Source organism: Alexandromys fortis, unplaced genomic scaffold, assembly GCF_014885135.2.
Source record: "Alexandromys fortis isolate MF-2015 unplaced genomic scaffold, M_Fortis_MF-2015_v1.1 scaffold_143, whole genome shotgun sequence".
Lineage (NCBI taxonomy): Eukaryota > Metazoa > Chordata > Mammalia > Rodentia > Cricetidae > Alexandromys > Alexandromys fortis.
In genome coordinates, this window is record NW_026068044.1 from 4,383,572 (window position 1) to 4,403,799 (window position 20,228).

The 20,228-nt window shown below is 45.5% G+C and overlaps 1 protein-coding gene across 1 annotated transcript in view; it reads left to right on the plus strand.

Annotated features, from left to right (window-relative positions):
* The window catches only part of Lama1 (laminin subunit alpha 1), a 114,802-nt gene that overhangs the window by 71,944 nt on the left and 22,630 nt on the right, over nucleotides 1–20,228 (plus strand). Inside the window, 14 exon segments of the mRNA XM_050166183.1 lie at nucleotides 616–737; nucleotides 3,558–3,644; nucleotides 4,273–4,466; nucleotides 5,380–5,437; nucleotides 5,439–5,517; nucleotides 7,482–7,571; nucleotides 9,958–10,069; nucleotides 10,277–10,439; nucleotides 13,309–13,519; nucleotides 13,693–13,809; nucleotides 13,930–14,093; nucleotides 16,593–16,728; nucleotides 17,549–17,642; nucleotides 19,008–19,124. Coding sequence (XP_050022140.1) covers nucleotides 616–737; nucleotides 3,558–3,644; nucleotides 4,273–4,466; nucleotides 5,380–5,437; nucleotides 5,439–5,517; nucleotides 7,482–7,571; nucleotides 9,958–10,069; nucleotides 10,277–10,439; nucleotides 13,309–13,519; nucleotides 13,693–13,809; nucleotides 13,930–14,093; nucleotides 16,593–16,728; nucleotides 17,549–17,642; nucleotides 19,008–19,124 — 1,744 coding nt within the window.

Below are 20,228 nucleotides of genomic sequence, written 5' to 3' on the forward strand. Positions count from 1 at the left end.
GTTTATTTTGATTTTCAGTTCCAGAGGGGAAGTCCATATGTTTGCCATATGGAAGTCATGGCAGCAGGTGGCCAGAGCAGGAAGCTGAGGGATCACATGTCAACTGTACACAGGAAGCAGAGAGTGAACTAGGAATAGGGCAGGACTTTAAACTCTCAAAGGCCACCCCCAGTGACTTGCCTTCCTCCATCAACGCTCCGTGTTCAATAACTTCCCTTAAACAGCACCAACAACTGGGGGCAAGCACCCACATGTATGAGTCCTTTCTCGTACCAAGCACACGAAGCCCTAAAGACCCATGGGCACACCACTGGTCTCCATCTACTTTAGCTCTAAGGATCTCAGTCCTGACTGCATTGGTGTCCTGGGTCTGTTTTCCTCCAGGAGAATGTATTAGTAGTTTCTAGGCTTATGTAATCTTACGGTCAATAAAGGCCACAGATCTGGAAAAGCTCCAGAATTCTAGAAAATATAAAGAAATATGCCCTATCTTCTTAATCATTAAAGAATGCTTGCTGATGTGAAACACAGTTGGTTAAAAAGCTGTTCCCTGGTGAGAGTCATATCTGACTGTTTCCCATTGCTTCTCTCTTCCACTGAAATGCTGACCGTCAGAACTGCCGCGACCACACGGCTGGTGACCACTGCGAGGTGTGTGCTCCCGGCTTCTATGGGAAGGTGATTGGGTTGCCTGGAGACTGCACCCCGTGTACCTGTCCTCACCGCCCTCCTTTCAGGTAAGTCCATGCTGGGCAGCCTGACACAGCAGCTTCCTGCATTCCTAAGCTGGCTTTCATTGTCTCCAATGAGAAGTCTGGTGTCATTCTGATAGGTCTGACTTTGTGTATTACTTGGCCTTTTTTCTTTGCAGCTCTTAATATTCTTTCTTTACTCTGTATGTTTAGTGTTTTGATTATTATGTGGCTAGAGGACTTTTTTTTGGATCCAGTCTGTTTGGTGTTCTGTAAGCTTCTTGTATCTTCATAGGCATATCTTTCTTTAGGTTTGGAAAGTTTTCTTCTATGATTTTGTTCAATATATTTTCTGTGCTTTTGAGTTGAACTTCTTCTATACCTATTATTCTTAGATTTGGCCTTTTCACGGTGGGTTAAACTTTTGTTAGATTTAATGCTTTGTTTAACTGATGAGTCTATTTCCTCTATTGTATCTTCAGCGCTTGAGATTCTCTCTTCCATCTCTTATATTCTGTTGTTCATGCTTGTGTTTGTGGTTCCTGATCGTTTTCTCATGATTTCTGCTTCTATAATTTCCTTGGCTTGTGGTATCTTTATTGTCTCTATTTCAGTTTTCAAGTCCTGAATAGTTTCTTTCATATGTTTGATTTCTTTTTCTTGGTTTTCTTTAAGTGATTTGCTGATATCTTCCAATTTTGTTTGTCTTATTTTCCATTTCTTTAAGGGAATTTCTCATTCCTCTTTTAGAGTTTCAAACATTCTCTTGATGTTATTTTTTAGGTCATTTCCTTCTGCTTCATCCATATTTGGTTGTTCAGGTCTTGCAGTTGTAGGGTCTTTAGGTTTTACTGGTGTTGTGTTGCTCTTTGTGGTGTAGCATGTGTTCTTACCTTTTCTGCTCCTCTTTTCCTCTAATAGGTGTGGTTGGGGCTGTCTGAGATTCTGTTGAATAATCTTCTAGGTGCCAGTGAATCCAAAGCTCAGATGGTTGTTCCTCGTGGTACAGCCAGTTCCACAGTTCTAGTTACCCTGTNATTCTGTTGAATAATCTTCTAGGTGCCAGTGAATCCAAAGCTCAGATGGTTGTTCCTCGTGGTACAGCCAGTTCCACAGTTCTAGTTACCCTGTTGGCTACTCGTGCTCCTGGAAATAGCTCAGCTTTCCTGTGCTTTGCTCTGCTCCCTAGGAGTTTGTTGTCTCAGGCCTACTTTGGCCTTGGTTACTGGCTTTGACCTGTTTCTGTAAATCCTGGTCTGGATCCCCTCCTACAGAAGTCCCTGGCTTGAAGATGGACCTGGAAATGCTTCTGGCTCTAGTCTATTGCCTCAAAAGGACCTGGCTCAGGCTTACTCCCTCAGAGGTCCCAGACTCACCTCGGACCCACAGAGGTTCCAGGTTCCTGCCTATTCCCTTTGATGTCCCAGACCAATTCCCGGACCCACAGAGGTCCTGGCTCAGGCCTACTCCCTCTGAGGACCCAGACTCATGCCTGGCCCCGCAGAGATCTCTGGTTCCTGCCTACTCCCTCGGAGGTCCCAGATTCACGCCCAGACTGACTGAGGTCCTGGCTCAGGCCTAGTTCCTAGGAAGTCCTAGGCTCATGCCCAGACCCACAGGAGTCCTGGCTTAGGTCTATTCCCTTGAAGGTCCCAGGTTCACGTCTGAACACTTAGCGGTCTCTGGCTCTGGCTCACTCGCTCAGCCGTACACCCCTGTACCTGATTACTCCCCTGTACCTGTTCTGGTGGAGATCGTTGACTCTGGATCTGGTCGCTGGCTCAATCCTGATCTGCCAGTGTCCTGGGACTGGGTTGGCTCCTGGGACTGGATTTGCCCCTGGCTTCTGCTCCCTGTGGACCTTGCTTCCTCAGGCTCTCTCTGTCCTAGGTCGAAAAAGATAATGTCTATACATATATTCCACACCTGTGGCCAATGGCTGTGTGCACCCAGAGAAATGTGTCCGTGGCGGTTTCGCCATTCACTGTGTGTATTTCCACACTGTGGAGTAATGCACTTTATTTCCTCCATCAAACAGAGATAGCCATGCCCCCAGTCCCTTAGTCATATCTATGAGACGCGAGAATTTACAAAGTTGGGAAGCCACAGCTCGCTTGGTTCATCTTCCCCATATTTATTTCCCTGAAGTCTGCCTGATTATTTAAGGAGATAGATGTTGGAGGTGGTTCCGGACTGGTAACTCACGCTGTGGATGTCCAGCTTACTTCCCTGCAAGGAACCAGACCTAATTTCCCAATTTGAGTCAGGTCCGGTAGCCTGCAGTTACCCATTTCAGCCTCCAGGTGGCACCAGGACATTTTTTTTAAAAAAAGATACTAATCCAAAGCTCCATCTGGGCTGTATCAGTTTACTGCTGCTGGTCTACCTGGTGGCTGCCAGTGATGTTTCCCTGTTCCGCCAAGTAGATTTTCTGTGACTTGTCCTCTGCACATTGTAGCAGTCCATGGAACTGTACTAACCAGCAACATTGTCTTCCTGTTTCCCCCCCCCCGCCTTGTCAGCTCAATCGCTGTCTAATAAATATGGCAACCCCTCTCTCCAAATTGATTTGGAAAGTTTTCCTGGGTAGCTGGCTATGCTCTGTGAGACTGATCTACTTAGCACTCACCTGCTGCAACCCTGCAGCAAACGCCTCTTCTGACGCTGGGTACAGGAGACCTCCGTGTGTCCCATAGCGTTGTCCGCAGGGTTCCATTCCTTTTGTTCTACAGAGTTGAGCTCTAGCCGCTTGTCCAGCCACCCGGTATAATCACTCAGTGTTCAGAACGTGATGAGGAATAAACACTTTAAAATAAAGAGTTGGAGCTAATGTCTGAAGTTTCTGTAAAACCGTTTTTCTTTCAGTTTCAGCCCCACCTGTGTCTTGGAAGGTGACGGTGGCTTCCGGTGCGACGCCTGCATCCCTGGCTATGAAGGACAGTACTGTGAAAGGTGCACTGAGAACGGTCACAAGGAGCAAGGGACACCCGCTCGTTGTGTCTCACGTGGGCTGTAGTCAGGATAGTGATCTGGGAGCCCCTACACATTTGTTCGTGCAGATGGGAGGCCACATTGATAATCCATAGCAAGGTCTCCTAAGAGGAGGGTGTTATAGTGGCATATTGTTTGTGTTTTAATAAATGAAGCTTGCCTGAAGGTCAGTGCAAAGCAGCCACACTAGTCAGCCATCCAGGCAGGCAGCGATAGCACACACCTTTAATCCCAGCAGCCATACTAGTTAGCCATAGAGGCTGGGGGAGGACGGTGCCCACCTTTAACCCCAGCACTAGAGAGGAATATAAGATGGGAGGAGACAGGTCTCAGCTCAGTCTCAGACTGAGGATTCCTGGATAACCCATTTCAGTCCAGGGTCAAGATACGAGCCCCAGGATGGCTGCTTTAGTTTTCTGATCTCCAGGTTGAGCCCCAGTATCTGTCCCTGGGTTTTTATCATTCGTGCTACAGTGTGGGCTCTGAATTTCATTTGCAAAAGGGATGACGGCCTCTGGGCAGAGCTGCTGCATGGGTTCCTGGTTGGCGCAGACTGCCCTGTCTATACCTACTGTCCCCGCTTTGGTAGGTGCTCTACAGGCTATCATGGCAACCCTCGTGCAGCAGGTGGCAGCTGCCAGAAGTGTGACTGTAACCCCCAAGGCTCTGTCCACAGTGACTGTGACCGCACATCTGGGCAATGTGTTTGCAAGCCAGGAGCCACGGGACTCCGCTGTGAGGAATGCCGGCCAAGACACATCATGACGGAGAGCGACTGTGTGTGTAGGTGACTCTCCTGTGTGTATCTTATGTTAGGTTCTCCTTGCTGACCTGGCTGTGTCACCCACAGGGTCAGTGGGATACCACAAATCTCACTGTACTTTACACTTTATTGCAATTCCTTGAATTAAACCTTTAGTTGTGCACAGATAAGCCAACACAACTTGGATTGTGTAGGGTCGTGCGTGATGATCCAGGCTGACTCCAAACATCACAATTCTGCTTCATCTTCCTGTTTATTGACTGGGATTACAGAAACATGTACTACACCCAGCTAATAATTTTTATTTCATAATTTAGCTGTATCAATACTTCCTTTTAGTGAAACTAAGGACCAATCAGTGTGGGAGAGGGGGTGATATCTATATTGCCCAAATTTTGGGTCTCTTTAGTTTTCTCCAGTTTCTATGGATGTCTGTCGAGTGCAGGGGAAAGTCATTTGGGTGTCTTCTTTGTGGGTGATGGGAGAAGGTTAGAGGGGATGAGTATCACGGAATTGGGAAAGGTTTTTACTTTCATTCTGTGACTGTTAGAAGCAAGCACTCTCCCAGGTGTGTTCTTCCCTGATCTCTGCTGGAGGAGGAAGTACTGGCACACTCTGAGACCGGTGGAGGGGAATACCAAGACAGCTTGTAGACAGGCCCAATTCTAGATGAGCCGTGGCACTGTAAAGGTTCAAGTGGTGGGAAGGCATGATGCCTCGGCCACTCTGAGGCTCGGCTCCTCCTTTCCCCGTTGACTTGCTGAGTTTCCCTTACTCTGAGAGAATTGCAGCTCCCCTGCGGCTGGAGTGAGAATGAGGTGTGTGGTGCATGGAGCCCCACTGTGTGTTCTCTTTGTAACACCGTGACTCGGTCGCTCAGTGTTCAAAGGCTATTTGCGTTAGCTTTCGTTTTCTCCCCGTTTTCTCTTCAAGCCTGTGACGATGAGTGTGTGGGCCCCTTGCTGAATGACCTGGATACTATTGGCAACGCNNNNTATGAACCTCACTGGCGTCTCTTCTGCTCCTTATGGGATCTTGTCAAGTCTGGAAAACACAACTAAATATTTCCAGGTAGGTACTAAGGGTGTGGAGATGGTGGATAGAAACACCTGTCACTGAGAGAGAAGGAGTGGGGGTGGGGGGGGAGGATTTGGCTCCCTGGCCTTTCGATCCCCCATGGGTGGCAAGGGACAGTGTCTTCATCCCAGACCTCACTGGGGTCTCTGGGGAGCTCTGATGGAGCTGCTTCACGGACACCTCCTTGGACTTTCTGCCCACGGATTTTGTCCCACTCTCTGGAAGTCAGCAGCAGCCCTCCTTCTTCTTCAACAGACCTTTGGGTATTTGAGAAAGCTATCCAGATACAAATACTAGGAATAACAAATCTGTCCCTCATTAGTGCTGGTTTATGCCAAACATGAGTATTTTCTGTTACGTGTTGCAATTTTAACTGGAGTTCAAGGATATGAAAATAGTCTTCCTCCTCTGAAGATGGTTAAAGTCTCAAAGGGTCAATCTTTTGTTTGTGTTTTATCAAAAGATCGGACCAAAAGGAGAGTAAAGTTAAGAAATCGAATCATAGACAGTACCCTTCTCTGGAATGTTAATTTAAGTGGAAAAATATTGCTAAATTATACTTTTTACCTTCACATTACAATTTACAGTAATCTATCCACCATGACATACAGTAGGACAATGGATGGTCATTACTAAAAAGTATTTTACAGAAAGAGGCTCTTCTTGTCTGTGCTCACTCCCAACACACTTACACTCACACTCACTCATACATTCACACACATTCATACACGCACACTCACTCACATACACTCACTTTCAGACACACTCATACACACACACTCGCACACTCACATACACTCACTTTCAGACACACTTATACTCACACTCACACACTCACATACACTCACTTTCAGACACACTGATACCCACACACCCACATACATTCACATTCTTACATGCTCACACTCACATTCACACACACTTATACTCACACTCACACACTCACATACACTCACATTCAGACATACTCACACTCACATTCACACACTTATAATCATACCCAGCCATCCACACTCTCTCTCTCTCTCTCACACACACACACACACTGGTGCTGAGGAGGAGCTTATGGACTCCAGGAAATATTTTTATATTACTTTTTCTCAAATAGCAAAATGTGCTTTTAAAAGATGGGTGATTCTGTATTCATTAAAATTCTACAAAAAGAAAGGAAAGAAAAAGATATTCTAATATCTACTCCAGCCATCATCTACACAGTCAATACATGATTATACTGCCAGTTAGGTCCCGGGGATAGTGCTGTACTTTGAATTTATCAGATGAAGTGCATAGTTCGTTCAGACTGTAACTAACCTTGAGTGGTTTACTCTGATGTAGTCCATTCATCCATCCCCTAAACAATGCTTTGTGTTCTTATCCAATACTCTCCAGAGGGCAGGAATGTGAACTGAATTGTTTCTATTTTTTACCAACAGAGTGAAATTGGACAAGGTAGGCACACTCTTCCTAAATAGCAATGTGGCTATTTCATAGCGCTGTGAAAGGTTTGCATAGCTAAACAAGAGGGTAGGAGGTTGGGATGGATTAAGCACTTAATTACAAATAATCTTAAAAATCTTTTCCTTATTGAATATATTTTAATTTTCTTAGGAAGTACTTTTTCATGTATCGACAATTATAGCTAATATTTATAACGTTGACACTGAAACCAAGCAGTATTTGGTCTATGATGCCATCTGTTTGGAGTCTGCTTACTAGACCAGAGTTTGAATTTGTGTCTGTCTGAGAGCAACCCAAAAGGTGATAGTAAGGAATAACGTTGCTGTCATTGACAGTTGGTGATGAATGAGTGAGCCCTTTTGCTTTTAAGTAACTATTAAAAGCAATCACAATGTCTTTCAGTAAACCAACAAGCAATTAGCCCACAATTCTCTGAAGAATGGAATATTTTAATGTGATACAGTAAACAATGTAATATGGCTTCTTTTTTTCCTCCTTAGAGGTATTTATTAAAAGAAAATGCTAAGAAGATTCGGGCAGAAATCCAGCTTGAAGGTGTTGCAGAACAAACAGAAAACCTGCAAAAGGAGGTAAGTTCTTTGCAAAAAAAAAAAAAAAAAAAAGAAAAAAAAAAAAAAGAAAAACAGCTACCCTCCAGCCTCCCAGGGCAGCCCTTGGAAGCCTTTGGGTTCCCATCAGCCTTGCACGGCGGCCCACAGAAGCCTTTCACTTCCCACCAGCCTCTCAGGGCAGCCCCTGGGAGCATTCAGGTCTTCTCCACCCTCCCAGGGCTATTGGAAGGAGGCCGCTTGTTCTTCCTGGCCACTCGGCTAGCTTAGACCCAAAATAATCACACAGAAACTGTATTAATTAAATCACTGTTTGGCTCATTATCTCTAACTTCCTATTGGCTAACTCTTACATCTTAAGATGTAACCCATTTCTCTTAATCTGTGCATCACCAAGAGGTCATGGGCTACCAGCAAAGTTTCAGCATGTCTGTCTCCTGTGGCTCCATGGCTTCTCTCTGACCCTGTCATTCTTCCTCCCAGCATTCAGCCTAGCTTTCCCTGCCTACCTAAGTCCTTCCTTGCTATAGGTCCAAAGCAGTTTCTTTATTTATTAATGGTAATCACAGCACAGAGAGGGGACTCCCACATCACAGGGAAGCTCTTGGGAGCCTTTGGGCTCCATCTGGTGGGTTCCAGAAGGCCCCAGATGTCGATCATCAAACAGTTCTAACCCCACGATTCTCTGTAGTGAAAAAGGTTCCTAAGCGGATCACAGTTGCCACGCATGGTTAACTTACCTGGTTGCCTTCTCTCCTTAACCTAAGGGGAACTAAAAGATGGTTGAGGTTTTTCCTGCTTTCCAAAATCCAGTCATTGTGGGATTTGTCAGGTGAAGTGGCTTTGGTACTTAGTGGTCCTTGACTTGCAGGTTTCAGGCCAATTGAATCTGATGGTTTTAGATCCTAGATAGAATTAGCTTGGTTTTCATGTCAGTAGAGAATTATTTATTTTGTTTACCTCATAGAAGGGTATGAACCACCAAAACATCTGATTTGTAGCGGGTGAGAGGGGCCTGTTATCAAATATATTTTATTATAGATTTCTTGATATGTTCAGACACACACAGCCATGCATGCAGAAGAAAGTACTGTCTTGATGCCAGAAAATTTGAAACCAAAGATGATATTAGAAGAACTTGCATGTTTGAGTAAGGACTTTGGGTCCTTCAGCAAGCAGATATTGTGTAGAAAATAATCTGATTAAAATAATTTTTTCTCATCATGAAAGAAGCTTCTATTTGGTGTTAAGGAGAAAATGCCTGCAGGCTCAATCCTGTTATTTGATAGTCTTTGATATTACAATCACAATCTTCTTTTGACTTATGAAATTACTGAAAAGAAATGACAGCTGAGGACAGTTATGTCAGCGTCAGGGCTGAGAGTTTTATGGTCACAGCCTCACTCCCACTCCTAAGGAGGTACTGGTATGACCCCCATGTTACTGATCAAGCTGGAGGTGGACAGCTCTACTGGCTGCAAGATTTAGGCCTTAGGCAATCTTCCTGACAACTTGTTCTTGTCTCATTGGAACTAAAACCTCCCAGGCAGTGAGGTTCCACTCCCGGTAGTCAGTGTGAGATCCTGCACTGCACAATGACATTCTGGTCTCCCATCTCAGAAAAGTACATGTTGTTCAGTCAACTCTTAACTGTGCCAACATCGTGGCACATGCCTTGCTGATGTGTGTGCTGGTGTGAGCAGCCTACCACACCGCCAGCTGTGTACAAGTCCGGCACACTTGTATAAAGTATATACTGCTGCGGTGACAGTGACAGATGGTGCTGCTGCCAACCGAAATGTTTACAGGATGGTATTTCCCCTGACGGCAGTGTATCCCTGCTCTGCCACCAGGCTCATACATCCCTTATTCATTGAGTTCCTGGATTTTATCATATTCTCTGCAGCTTGCTGTAATCATACATGTTGTATTCTTCATGGCCCAAGGAGCAATGGGCTACAACTTAAATGTGTGTGTGTTATATTTGCACACCTAGAAGTACTATTTGGCTTAGGTGTAAGTACACAATGCCTTTTTGTATAAGGAAGCACACAGTGTATATGGACAACAGTGTATCTCCTAAGGAGTCCTTTCTCTTGTCACTGGGGTGATATGTGACTGTACTTGGGTACTAATGTCTTAAGAAGGCTTCTACAATTGGACACAAGCTTTGCTAGTCATCTAGACTGCTTGTAAAAATAAACCATCCTTTCTCACAGTGAGTGTGTCTTAGGTGATTTCAGTATCAAGTCAGTCAAATCTGAGCCTAGAAATATTTACCTTGGTTTGCATGATCATGCATCTTTATGATCTGGATATATTTTGTCCCTTTAAAGAGGCAACAGTTTGTGTTCAGAAGCTCATATAATATTAAACCTCACTAACCTAGTCCTTCCTGCCCTCTCAGCTCACTAGAGTCTTAGCAAGCAGTCAGCAGGTGAATAAAGCAACGATAAGAACTGTCAATGGGACTCGAGCCCTGGCCACATTCATCGAGCAGCTGCACGCCAACATCAAAGGTAGCGTGGAAGGACTCTCCTTTGGGGACTTTGTGCTTTGTTGGTAGAAAGAGTCACGATTGCCTTATGAAGCACATGAACAGTGTTGGACTGGGCTTCCTAATACCAAGGGACTAGACCATCCCATAGCATGGGGACCCTGAAATGCCCGGGATCTCTACTTGTCTGCATTGAAGAGACTTACCTAGTGACGTATCTTCTCTGTAGACATCATGGAAAAGGTGTCAGCATTGAATGAGACCGCACGTGGGGACGTCCAGCCACCCATTTCTGCTCTTCAAAGCATGCACCAGAACATTTCTTCTCTGCTGGAACTTATAAGGAAAAAGAATTTCACAGAGTTGCACCAAAATGCTACCTTTGAACTCAAGTAAGTCCCGAGCACTGTTCAGACTACCATCAACGAGAACCAGGTGTTTGGTTGCTGGAGAGAGGAAATAGTGGGGAGAAGATGTTTGAGAATAAATAAGTTCAGTGAGGAGAGAGGCCCAGCTGTCCAGGAAATGAAGAGATGGGTACCTGCCCCTCCATATACAGAAAACAGACCAGGGAAACCAGTATAGTCCATCTCTGCGTACTGTGCAATAGGCTCTGTTTTCCTGTGACTTGTAGGTTAATTTCGCCTACTGCAAACCAGAGAGCGTAGTGAAGTGTTATGTAGATCACATACAGGGTGATCTGTCAAGAAGAATAATGGAGAACACCTAGACAATCAATTCTGGGACAGACAGACACTGTCAGAATCACAGAGCTCGGTCCTGCAAGCCCTCATAGAACCACACAGTGTGCAGCCCCAGAGAATGGTTGTTTGTAGACTTGGGAGCTTGCAGTTTCCTTCCTGACCCTTTTCTAGTTTTTTCCACATGGTTGTTAGCTGGTATTGTCCTTCCATCTGGTAGTTTGAGGATCATTTTAACCAGTTACATGAGACTTGCTCATGCTTTATTCTTTCTAGTATAGTATGTAAGTGTTTGTGAATTTTGTTATTGTAAATTATCATGTGATAGATATCTTGGACAAGCATTTTCTGTTATTTTCCATATTTCTATGTGTTTTCATATATATATTTATACGACAAGTTCTCGCCCTCACTCTCCCCTTTCTTGTCCCATCCCCCCTCCTCCTTTTTCTTCTCCTTCCTGTCCTATTCTTCCTCCCCCTCCTTCTTCTTCTCTTTTTCTTTCTCCTTTGAGGCAGTGTCCCACTGTATCCCTGCTGGCCTAGAACTCAAAATTGTCTCGTCTCAACCTCCTGCAAACTGCGTTTACAGTATGTGTCTATGCAGACTCTGCCCTGCCTGTCTGGGTTTCAGGACAGTAGATTACCAGAGTAGACAGTAGGACCAGATCATTTAGTCCCAGGATCTGCACGTGGAGGCTCACTAGTGCTCGTTCCAGATCAGTTCCACAAGGATGCTAATGTAAGCACTGTACGCTTTTCCCCAGCGACACACACATTAGGTTCATCATTCCTTTTGCCCTTGAACAACCTATCTTTGGCCTGCTGCTTTGCTTGGGTGGAACTTAAAAGGAAAGGCTTGGTTGGATAGGGTTTGGGATGAGATCTCATGATACAGTCACTCGAATGTTGGTTCAGAGAGTCCGGACAGGCCCCGAGAAAACCGAACTGAATGCTGTGAAGGCAGCAAGATGCCAGAGCAGGTAACAAGACCACAGAGTGCCCAGCTACGCCAGCGAGAGTGGCAGCTGTGTCTCCTGCTGCTGCCCCACGTAGGACAGAATCCTTGCCTATGAAGGAGCTTCGTGAGATGTAGATTCCCGGGCTGGTCGTCCTAGAGATCCAAAGCCACCTGTGGGAGTCCCCTTCTTCACACCACCCTTTGGTCACTCAACAGACAGATGTGAACCCTACGTGCAAATGTGATAGCAGGATTTGGGGATACCCAGAGAGACAGTAGAGCCTTTGTGCCACAAGAGCTTCTAGACCACTTAGGAAGAGTTCGCTTTTTGAGAATGCATTTGAAACAAAGCGGGGAAGGCAGGGCAAGCCCCTCTCCCTCCCAACTGGCTGGGTCTCTGGGACTGCCGGTTCTATAATTGCATCTCGCTTTCTGTTTAGAATGCAGCTGTCAATCAGATTCTATACTTCTCTCTTCCATCTATAAGTGAAGTTATGACTCGGGGCCTTTATTTTAAACAACAGGAATTCAAAATGAATTTTCTAGCCTCCACTTTTTAGTTTCCAAGATAATCCCTCTTCCAATGTCACGGGTTGTTGCAGGAATGACTTGTCATCATATTACTAATTATAGTTATTATAAAATTCATGCTCTGTGCTCGAGTCTGGGTAATCAGCTTTGGTGCACCTGCCAGTCATTCACTCAATACCAGACCACGCCCAACTTCAGGGACCTACTGCAACTCCCAGGATTCCATGTATTGCTGCAGTTCCCAAGATTCTCAGCACTTATGGCTCAGATGAGGAAAAGAACAAGAAGCCTGCAGGGAAGTGTGGGAAGGAGTGCGTGAGAGGTCGTCTAGCCCTGTCGATGCTGAGGCACGCATGGGCAGCCCGTATATGGCGGTTCTGTTGAACTTGTCCATGTTGGGTTTCATGGTCTAAGTTGATGAGGATGACTGACCAGGTCTCTTCCTCAAGAGGGCACCAGATGTCATTACAGATGGTTGTGAGTCACCATATGGTTGCTGGGAATTGAACTCAAGACCTTTGGATGGTGGCTCAGATAGCTCAGCAGTTAAAAGCACTGTCTGCTCTACCAGAGCAGAGGTCCTGAGTTCCATTTCGAGCTTCCACATGGTGGCTCACAAGCATCTATAGTGGGATCTTATGCCCTCTTAGGGCATGCAGGCATCCATGCAAGCATAGTAAGGGCCAGACCTTAATGTCCTCTGAACTCTGCATATTTGACATGGCACTTATACGTCCCTTCCCTCATCACACACACTTGCATACAAAACATATAAAGAAAGAAAAATTGCTTCTAGTCTTAAGCAATCAGGATCCATGCTAAGCTTGGTCATTTACACTCATAATCGTAACAATGAGGGAGGCTGAGGCAGGAGAATCTTTTTGAGTTCAAGACCAGTCTAAGGAGTATAGTCAAGTCCTGTCTAAAAAAAAAAAGACAAAAAATAAAAAACAAAACAAGAAGTAAGTCACTCTATAGTCCTAGAAGGAACTATGATCATTCGAAAATCTCTTATTAGGGTTTTAAGACCCAAGTGTTACTTCCTAAGTGGACCATTTCTCTTTATCAGGGCCGCTAAAGAGTTATTGTCACGAATTCAGAAGAGGTTCCAGAAACCCCAGGAAAAGCTGAAGGCATTGAAGGAGGCAGCCAGTGGCCTCCTTTCAAACCACAGCGAAGAACTGCAGGCGGCAGAGGAGCTCCTGAAGGAAGCTGAGACCAAGACCCAGGAGAGCAACCGCCTGCTGCTCCTCGTCAAGGCCAACCTGAAAGAGTTCAGCGTGAGTCTCAGTATCTCCTTCCTCCCCAATTAGGACCGTCACTGCTTACGTGTGTTTGTAAACAGCGCCAGCCTGGCTCCTGGCTTCAGCCGGTGGCACTGGGTGCCAAAGTCACCAAGAAAGATGCGGGCTTGCTGTCATTATACATCCTTAATTGGTGGTTTTTGACGCAGGAGAAAAAGCTGAGTGTTCAAGAAGAACAAAACTTGACCTCAAAGCTCTTCGCCAAAGGAAGAGAATGGGTTGATTCCGCCACCGCTCACGTGGATACTGTTCAAGACACCCTCACAGTAAGTGCCAATTTGGGCCGCCATACCAGTTCCCAGAGTAGCCACACACCTCATTCGTGTGTATACACGCACACTGGCAAATCAGCATGCATTTATTTACGTTTTCATTTCTCCATGCAGCAACTGGAGCGGCACAGAGATGAGCTCCTTTTGTGGACCAGGAAGCTCCGGGGCCACGTAGATGAGCTGGTCATGCAGATGTCCAAACGGAGAGCTCGTGACCTGGTCCACAGAGCTGAGAGCCATGCCTCTGAGCTGCAGAGCCTGGCAGGTGTTTTCGACAGGTAGGGATGCAGAGTTTTCCTAATCCAGGGAGTGCCTGTCAACCCACCGACCAGGGCGAGGGTGGCTTTTTGGATGACAGCGTTGAGTCACTTTGATGCTGTGTTTGTGTGCACACCCATGCATGCACACTCGTGTATGCCTATGCATATGTGTGTATGTATATGTAGATACATGCCTACTTAGAAGACACACATGTGAATGCCATAGGACAATCTTTGAGGTCACCCCTTAATGTTGTAAACACATTGTAGAACAGTGTCTTGGTGACCAGGAACTCACTAGGCTAGCTGGCTCGTAAGCGCTGTCTCTCTCAGCCTCCCTAGCGCTGGGGTTATAAACGACTATGCTTTGCCTTTTTCACACGGACTCTGGGAAACAGTAGGAAAGTGCTCATGCCTTCAAACCAAGCATTGTGCATGGAAGATTTGAGGGTCGTATTTTACTTGTGTGGCAATTTAGATTCCCTCCTGCATCTGCCAGCTTTACTGCAGGCATGCATGTATGATGGGGAAATGCAGGCAGAACACTGTGCTGCATGACAGGCTAGCAAGGCTTTTCTGAGTACCTACGGTGCTCAAGTGCTCTGTGTACGAGATGCACAAGGACACTGTGTTCTCTACACATCTTGTGTTTGTGGAGTCCGAGATTCAAATTGAGGATGTGGCTGCCCATGCTCCACCTGTAGAAGTGCTGAGAGTCTCTTTGTCAGTGCTCAAAGAACCGCATCCGGCATTATCTGCCTCCTGGTGGTCTATGCTTGTAATATTGTAATATAATTATTTTTCCAAAAGTGTGTGTGAGGTACCGTGTGTGCTGCCGCCCAAAGAGACCAGAAGAGGGCATCAGATCCAAAGGAGTTAAAGTACAAGGCTCTTGAGCACTGCCCTAATTTAAATAAGTGTAAATAAGTCTAGGAACCTTGCTGGCCTGTAGCTTTGCTTTATTTTTAACACGGTGAGGAAAAGTTTATGCAATAAGTGCAACTATTAGTTAAAGCAGCTTTGGGATGGTAGCTCAAGGGGTGGCTTAACTAGCTGCTGAGAGACCAAGTTCAGGTGCCAACTTAGGGCACCACATCAAATACTGGTGTCTTGTACCTTGTTCTTCCTTCCCCGAGATGGTGACTTCAGTTCTTTGGGTTATGGGTTATGGCTTGGGATTTACAGTTTTTTTCCGAGAGAGAGAGAGGGAGAGAGAGAGAGAGAGAGAGAGAGAGAGAGGAGAGATGATATAATACTGGGTACTGAACCAACCAACAGCCTTGTGCATGCCAAGCAATCTCTGTAACACGGAGCTATGTCCACAGTCCTCTTCATACTTTTATCTTGAGACAAGCTCTCACTAGTTGCTTAGAACTCACTGTGTAGCCCAGGCTAGCCCTGCATTTGTGATCCTCCTGACTCAGCCTCCTAGTCTAGGCCAGGAGGCCTAGCTAATCTTGGGGTGTTAATTATTTGGTGAATTTATCACTCTAAACTTTGCTATAAAGGATGAATGTAAAAAATCTTAGTGGGAACATTTGTGAATGGGAAAATAGGCATCGAGAAACAGGGTCATGAATAGGTTACTTAACACAAGCAATTAAAACCGACCCAATAGATGATCGCCTAATTTATGTGCTGAATTGAATGGCCATGAGTACCATAGCAGCCAGTCACAGGGAATGGAGATGGAGCCTCCGCTTCTCTGTATCCTCTTCAATCATTCCGTAAAGAGAAGAAATTTGGGCTCCATCTACGGTTAGATTAAAATCTTTATAATTTAGTCTAAGAGTAGTAAAAGCAACTTGAGTGTGGTAGTCAACATTAAATAACTTATTTTTAATTTATAAATCATTGGATTTTCTTGTCCAATAGCAGCAGACAGTAATTGCTGGTGTCTGGGATGGGAATTGCTCAGTTCGAGAAGGTTGTGGGGAAAATGAAGTGCTTCCTTGTCACGGTTCATTGTCCGCACAGAGCTAGTGAAATCCCACCCTGGCCAGTTGACAAATTCCTAAACCTTTCACCTGCTTGTTAGAATGAAGTTCAACTGATTGACATATTATCTGAAAGCCAAGCGAATCTCATCAAATTGGGGTACAGCCTTTGGGAACCAACCACCTCAGCACCCCTTCCTGTGATCAGAAAGCTTTTTGAAAATTAAATGGTTTGCAAGAGAGATTATACACAATGCACACATGCAGGGGCACCCCAACACGTACCTTGAACTTAACATGGAAAGTGGGGGACAGATGGTGGGAAGTGATGATGGCTCGCTAAGGTAAATGGTCATCATGACTTTGTGTTGATTAAAAGCAGCTGCCACGACAGGCAGCTTCTCAGGCATGTCTTCGGTGTGTGGAGTGGAAGCCACTGATCCCTAGTTCTGGCTTCTTTCCTAAGAAAGAAAGAAACTAGCAAGCTTTCAAGTTCAGTAGAGGCACCCACTGTATTCGTGAGTGACTCCACTAATTCGTTTTTTTTTAATAACGTCTCTACATAATACTTACTTGATAGTGACCTTGAAAATGTTAGAAACGTGTCCCTGAACGCCACCAGCGCAGCCCACGTTCACGCCAACATTCAGATCATGATGGAAGAAGCAGAGAGGCTGGCCGCTGATGCTCACAAGACGGCGAATAAGACAGCCTTGGTGAGAGATAGCCAGGGCTTCACTGTGCATCTTCCTTTTCTGCATTCCTTGTATGGCTTCTAGAATAGCAGTTCTCAACCTGTGGGTCACTACCCAGCCCGGGGGGGGGGGTTGAACATCCTTTCCATGGGGGTCACCCAAGACCATCGGAAAAATACAGATATTTACATGACGATTCACAACAGCACCAAAATTACAGTATGAGATTGCAACGGAAATCAGCACAACACGAGGAACTGTATTAAAGGGTTGTGGCATTAAGAAGGTTGAGTACCACTACTCTAGAATTTTTTGAGCATACACTCAGTGGTTCAAATATGTTTACCTACATTCTTTTCTTGTGGAGACTGTTTGTATTTTCTGGGTTTTTTTTCCTGGCATATTATATGCCCTTTAATTCTTAAATCATTTTGAGAAAACAGGGTCTCACTATGCAGTACAGCCTGGCCTTCAATCCTGAATTCAAGTGAGCCCCCTGCCCCAGCCTTCCGGATAGTTAGAAATGCATTGGACCATCTCACCTCTGTTTTAAAGTCATTTTTGCTTCTTTGTGAAGACTAATGACTGCAATTAAAGACAAAGGAAAATCTCAGTTTCTTCTGATAAAGACATTGATGCCGTTCGTTACCCACTAACAGTTTTATAATGGCCAAGTTCCTTCTTTATATACGTAGCCATGTCTCTGTGTTCTTCCTCTCAAACACTGAATTTCTCCTCCGGCTCTGAGGTGGACTTTTGTTCTGGAAGCTGGCTCTAGATCTTCCCATAGGGCTGCTCTCTCTAGGGGGGGTTTCTATGTGTGAATTGTTCTGTTTTTCAGATCTCGGAACCCCTGGTTTCTCAGGGGAACGCAGTTCTGCAGCGCACTTCCAGGTTTCTAAAGGAAAGCGTCAGTGCCAGGAGGAAGCAGCAAGGTCAGTTCGCATTTGGACGAGCGGGAGGAGTGGTCACGTGGTGATGAGCATCCTCAGAGATCAATCTCTTCCTAGAGCGATATGAAGCTCCTCGTGTCTCTCTCTCCTTAATGTAGTAATTTCGTCTCATCTCGACTCCGTGTGGTTCCCAATCTTATTCTAGTGCCATTTACTTGAATGTGCACGCTTCTCTGTACTTGAGCCTTCCTTACGACCAAATTCCAGGGGTTGCCAGAGTTGGCACTGCCGCTGTTCTTCCTGGTGGATGTGGGGTGCTTCTCTTTTGTTCTCAAGCCTCCCAGATCCTTGAGGAAAGGGGCTCTATCCAGTGTCATCATCTTTATATTTTTCATCTGACTCGAACCTGATAGGCCCTCATTGAAATGTTACTGTGTTAAATCATAAATGATAAGCCCTTTTCCATAAATACCTATACGGTTCGAGAATTTCAGCAAGCGATCACTTGGGACATGAAAGAGCATAACATAAAATGCCGAGAATCTGTTCTATGTGAGAAAATACGCAGGCATGGGATTTTGGTGGCTGTATAATCTGCTTCTCACAGTGATGCAGGTAGTTTGTAGGAATAGCATTGGACCCTCCCATAGCTCCATGGACCGAGGGCTGTCGGAATCAAGAGCTAGGCCCAACTGTAGCTGACTGAACCAAGGGTTTGGGCCTGGGCGTTTTTGTTTGTTTCTCTGTAAGGAGACAATTTAGAAACTCCCCTGTCCTCTGAATGTCACATCTTCACAGTTCTTGTTCACCACTTCAGTCATAAAGGCCGACGGGCGTTGGCTTCAGCTTGCACAGGGAAAGGTACACCGAACCCTGGATTCTTGGCAATTGTAATTGCACGCTTTCCTCATGTGTTCGGAATGCTAGCTGTGGTTGCACACTGTGAACAGAGACTGTAAAAGTTTTGATCCAACACTGTAAATTAAAACGGAAGGAAGGTGAGACGGGTCCCGACTCAGTAGGTGAAGGGAATAGAAAAGAGCTGATTGGTCAGAATGACAGGTTGGGGACCACCATCAGGGTTTGACAGCCTTGACGAGAAAGGTGGCGGGTTCCAGCATGGGGAGGAAATCATGAAATCTGACAGTTTAAACATTTCTTCACCTTTGTGCTTTCAGGAACTGAGGCACAAAATTCAAGAACAAGTAATAGTGTAAAAGGCATTAGCAACATAGACGAAAGGACCAAACCAACCAAACCCAGTATCTGCGTGCGATGACTAGTGCTAAGAATTGTTGGGAAAACTCTCAGTGTTGCTGTAGATGGACGAGGAAGGATCAAGCTGTTGCCTAGGCAGAGTTTTAGCACACTAACCTAACGTGGGCCCTTTCTTCCCCCTTCACCCAGGTATTACACTGAAGCTAGATGAGTTGAAAAATCTCACGAGTCAGATTCAAGAGAGTGTGGATAACATCACGAGGCTGACCAACAACTCCCTCTCCATACTTAGAGAAATTCCTGGAGGTAAGCAGAAACGAGTTCCGTGGTGTAATTACCTTCTCGTTGTAAAAACGTTACACATAAGCATGAGGAAGACCTGCCTAAACTCTCCTTAGGAACTACGGTCGGAAGTGAGACCAAGATTGGTTAAGTTCCAGCTTGCGAAGGAGTGTGACTTAGAGGTGAAAACCACGACCCGCTTTGAACCAGGTGCCTCAGTTGGCACCCCTTCGAGGGTTATGATTACCCTCTGAAGAGATTTACGGCCTTTTGTAACCATGTTAGTTACTGACTTTGAAAATGGGTTTGACGCAGCACTTCAAGGACAGAGGGACCTTCCAAAGAGGTCAAGAAGAAAAGAGGTTATTGCCTCTCCTTGGATGGGGTACCATGCTCACTGTGAATGTGACAAGTGTAGGAATTTTTATTTTCTGATCTTCCTCCCTCAGGCGAGGAAACATGGTAAAGTCAGCCTGTTCATCACTGAACGCTCATGGTTTGGAAGCACATGGCTCTCCAGCACTTTAAGTCTGAGTCATAACCCAATGAGTGGCGTTCTCTGCATTGTGTACATGGCCCTGTCCTCTTGTTTGCTTCAAAGACTCAACTGGTGCTTCCTCACCTGGGAATTTCTCTTTTCCTTTCTTTTCACCACCCCAAGGAAAGTTATCCTTCATCTATTTTAGTAAAACACATTTTTATTTGGGCCTGTTCCAACTTACAGAGAAGTTCAGAGAGAAGGGCAGAACTGCCTAGGAATTTTCTTGCTTATATTCTGGGGTCTTACCATGTAACCCAGTCTGGCATCAACCTCATGATCGTGTTGTGCCTGCTTCTGGGTACTGGAATTACAGGCGTGTGCCACCATGCCTGGCTTGGTTGCTGTATACATTTATACGGCTTCTTCCGGGATGGCTGTTTTTCTCTGTGTGCTGAGGCATTCTCAAGTGAATAACAGCTCCGTGAAGACGTCCTCACCCAGGGGTTCTTGAATAACAGAGTTCCTTTTCCTTTAGCATCCATGTCCTCCCTTTGCTGCTGTTCCTTGTAGCGGCCAGTCCAGGCTGTGTCTTAACACCACTTTGTCCAGCCACGGCCACCTCCCCCTTGATTCCAGGCTTCGGTTCC